This window comes from Hypanus sabinus, chromosome 5 (genome assembly GCF_030144855.1).
Source record: "Hypanus sabinus isolate sHypSab1 chromosome 5, sHypSab1.hap1, whole genome shotgun sequence".
Taxonomy (NCBI): Eukaryota; Metazoa; Chordata; class Chondrichthyes; order Myliobatiformes; family Dasyatidae; genus Hypanus; species Hypanus sabinus.
This window is the reverse complement of record NC_082710.1, coordinates 169906236-169909291: the sequence shown is the minus strand read 5'-3', so window position 1 is coordinate 169909291 and position 3056 is coordinate 169906236. Positions and strand designations below refer to the sequence as shown.

Sequence of the window (3056 nt, the reverse complement as noted above, 5' to 3'; positions counted from 1 at the left end):
AATGCAGCTGCAGACTTTGCGTTGAGGCTTGTGTTATAATCTGGTCACGGCTTGAGTGCTATCTACAACGACAACCTAAGTAAGCTGCTTATTGCTAAAACCGTCAGGCTGTAACTTGCTCTGACATTTTCGAGGCTTATTTCCAGAGCTTATTCCCCGAAATGAAATAAAAGAAATATGCGGTCTCAAAGCTGGTGTAACAGGAGGCGGGGCAGCGATGGCTCCATCAAAGGCACCCAATCGGACAGCGAGAGCTGGGGAAAGCAGGAAGTGATTGGGCTTTAAATTGCCCCGCGTCCACTGGAAACCTCAGAGCACAGATTTTTCTCCTCCCGTTGTTGTCTAGTTACACCCTCCTCAGATCCACGAAGCAATGTGTAGGGGCTGCCACCACCCCCAGCGAGCCTCCATGGTCCCCGGGCTCTCGCTGGAGTACAGGGACGACCCATTCCTGAAAAAGCAGAGGGGCATCGAGCCGGAGATCTTCTCCTTCCAGCCAGTCGCAGTGGTCAAGCGCCGTGGGTCGATCGGTGGCCGGTCCCCGGGAAGGCGCCGAGCTGTTAAAGTCCTCTATCCGGCGCAGGTAAGTGTCCAATTCCCCAGAATATATTAAATTGATCTTAACCCCATCTCAATCAATGCCCAATGTGCACTGTCCTTTAAAACTGCGCCAATCTCTTAGTACTTCAAGCAACCGGTCATTTAATGTGGAGAGCTCCCAAACCGATTGCAGGTGTTAAACTGGCGCGCATCTGCAGGTCATGATCAAAACTAAAAGAGGACTCACTTGTAAAGTCAGGTTGATTTTGTTATGGATGGATTTGGGCTGTTTGTATTGGCTGGGCGTGAGGGAGAGTGTAGATAAGGGGAATGTCAGCACCCCCTGTTCATGTTTGGATTCCCTGCTTCAATACTCTCAGAAAATACCGAAGTGGGAGGGGGCGGGTGTAGAGCAAAATAAACGGTAAATGTTCTCCCAAGTGTCCGCATCTGGTGCTGAGGGGGACAGTCTTTGTTGCAGACTTTCCTGGTCACTTTACTCAGGCGATAGGAGTTCAGGGGAATAGCAGATTGCAACTTGGAGTTTGGATCAGTTCTCCCTGGCGTTCCACCCCCTTCCACATCGGTTCAGGTTATTTATCCCTGAAACAATGCTCCATGCGGGAGTTGTTTGTGGGAACGGAAACGAGAGATCTGACGGTTGCTGATCGTGTAAATCTTTCTGCGCGCAAATTTTGCCTGGAGCGATCGCGATTATAAGCACAAGACGGAACATACGCGGTAGACTGTAAAGAGCTTTGAGTTGTTAAGCCATGATAAGTGCAATAGCAATGTTGATGGTTTCTGTTGTTCATCTGCAGGTCAGAAAGTATCTCCCGCCGGAAAAGAAGGACTGGGTGAAGAGGATGTTCTTCCTGTTCCTGGCCATTGTCCTGCTCCAGGTGTACGAAGCCACAGAGGGCAACGAGGAGCTCGCTGCTCCGGCGGCACCAGGCGACGTGACTCCGTTGTTGCCCACTAACAGATCCGCCCTGGTACTGCCAAACCTGCCCATATCGGGGGCTGGAGCCAGCTCAGCCGTGGGGATCCCACGGGTCAGAATCGCTGGATCAATCGTCCATGTGTGCAGACGGAACGGGTCGTCGCTCCACCAGGGAATTGCCAGAGATCTTCCCGATCGGCGGTGCGTCGTCTTGGGCCTCCGTGAGGTCAAGAGCGGGGACGGCCTGAAATCCAGTTCCCTTGCACGGTGAAGAGATGCCGCCGGCCTCAGTCGCTTGGTAAATTTGACTCGGGCTTTCCTCGGCTAATAAAATGAGTGTCAGCTCGGTCGCCAGGATGCACCGCTTGCAATTTAGAGGGGAGGTGGAGGTGTCTTTCCAGGTCTTGTCAGGACTCGGGGCTTGCATGTCGGGGGCCCTCCCTGCAGGACTTTGCAGGCGGAAGAGGTAACTGTTGTTAAACGTCGACCACGTTTAATTATTCGTCATTTATTAGGCTACCCCGTAGCAAACCTGGGGCAGTAAATGCCACCTAACTATATTAAACATTATCTATTTATCTAATATTTTATTTGTGTGCTTGCTGTGCGAGCGACTTTGATTGATGAAACTATAATGTATCTTGGAACACAAACTGTTCAGGTCTCGCTCTGAGTACCTGTTTGTAACTTCATTCACAAATGTTGAAACGATATTAACTGTATGTTCTATGAACAAATGGCAATAAACTATTATTGGGGAATATCTTGTCTTGTGGTTTTACTGATGGGCAATGAGCAACTTTTTAAGTAAGTTCAATAGTAATTACAATGTTTGAAACCGTTGGACAGAACTGCAACATTTTAATATTCTGTCTTTGCGTTCCAATACTGTACAAAAGCAGCAGTAAGCTCATTATTTCTCACCTTAATTCTCCTGTAGATGTCCCATAATCACCGGAAACTGCCCGTGTCTCTGCTATGCTTTAGTTGTGATCTAAAAATTACCCATTTGCGAGTTACAAGCTGGAATCCATTCGAGGGATTTGAATAGTTTTATATAGAAGAATGGGTTAGATTTCTTGAGTTGTAGAAGAGTACAGAACAGGCCCTTCAATTCAATGGTCAAAGGTTCCATTTAATATCAGAATGTATACAATAGACAACCTGAACTTCTTACTCTCCACAGACATCCTCAGAACAAATAAAACTAACGTTTTCTCTGTCATTTTCTCTTTTTAAGAACCCCACAGCCCCCTGCCAGCCTCTCAGCCATACCCCTTTCCACCCTTATTCCAAAATAAAGCATCAGCATTCCCACCAATCACTAAGCAACAGCAAAGGTCTACAGTGCAACAAAAACTAACTGCTCACCCCAATGTGTTCAAAATCCCACAGCACTCTCCCTCACTAAACAAAGGACCAACAGATGTCACCTCTTCCACAGTGAGAGTGGAGACATACAGGCATGGTTTCGATGTTAGTCACAGTTAAAAGCATTGCTTTTTATTTTGAGTTCCCTGACCTGAGAATCAGCAGCAAACTCTCCATCACCGCTGAGAGAGAGTGATCACCG

At 47.8% G+C, this 3056-nt stretch overlaps 1 protein-coding gene across 1 annotated transcript; it reads left to right on the top strand.

The window, feature by feature from the left end:
* Positions 1-306: 306 nt before the first annotated feature.
* On the top strand, positions 307-2237 carry LOC132393818 (radiation-inducible immediate-early gene IEX-1-like). Its single transcript, XM_059969209.1, has 2 exons — positions 307-583; positions 1362-2237. The coding sequence occupies exons 1-2, from the start codon at positions 374-376 to the stop codon at positions 1752-1754; spliced, it is 603 nt and encodes a 200-aa protein (XP_059825192.1). The 5' UTR covers positions 307-373; the 3' UTR covers positions 1755-2237.
* The last annotated feature ends 819 nt before the right edge of the window (positions 2238-3056 follow it).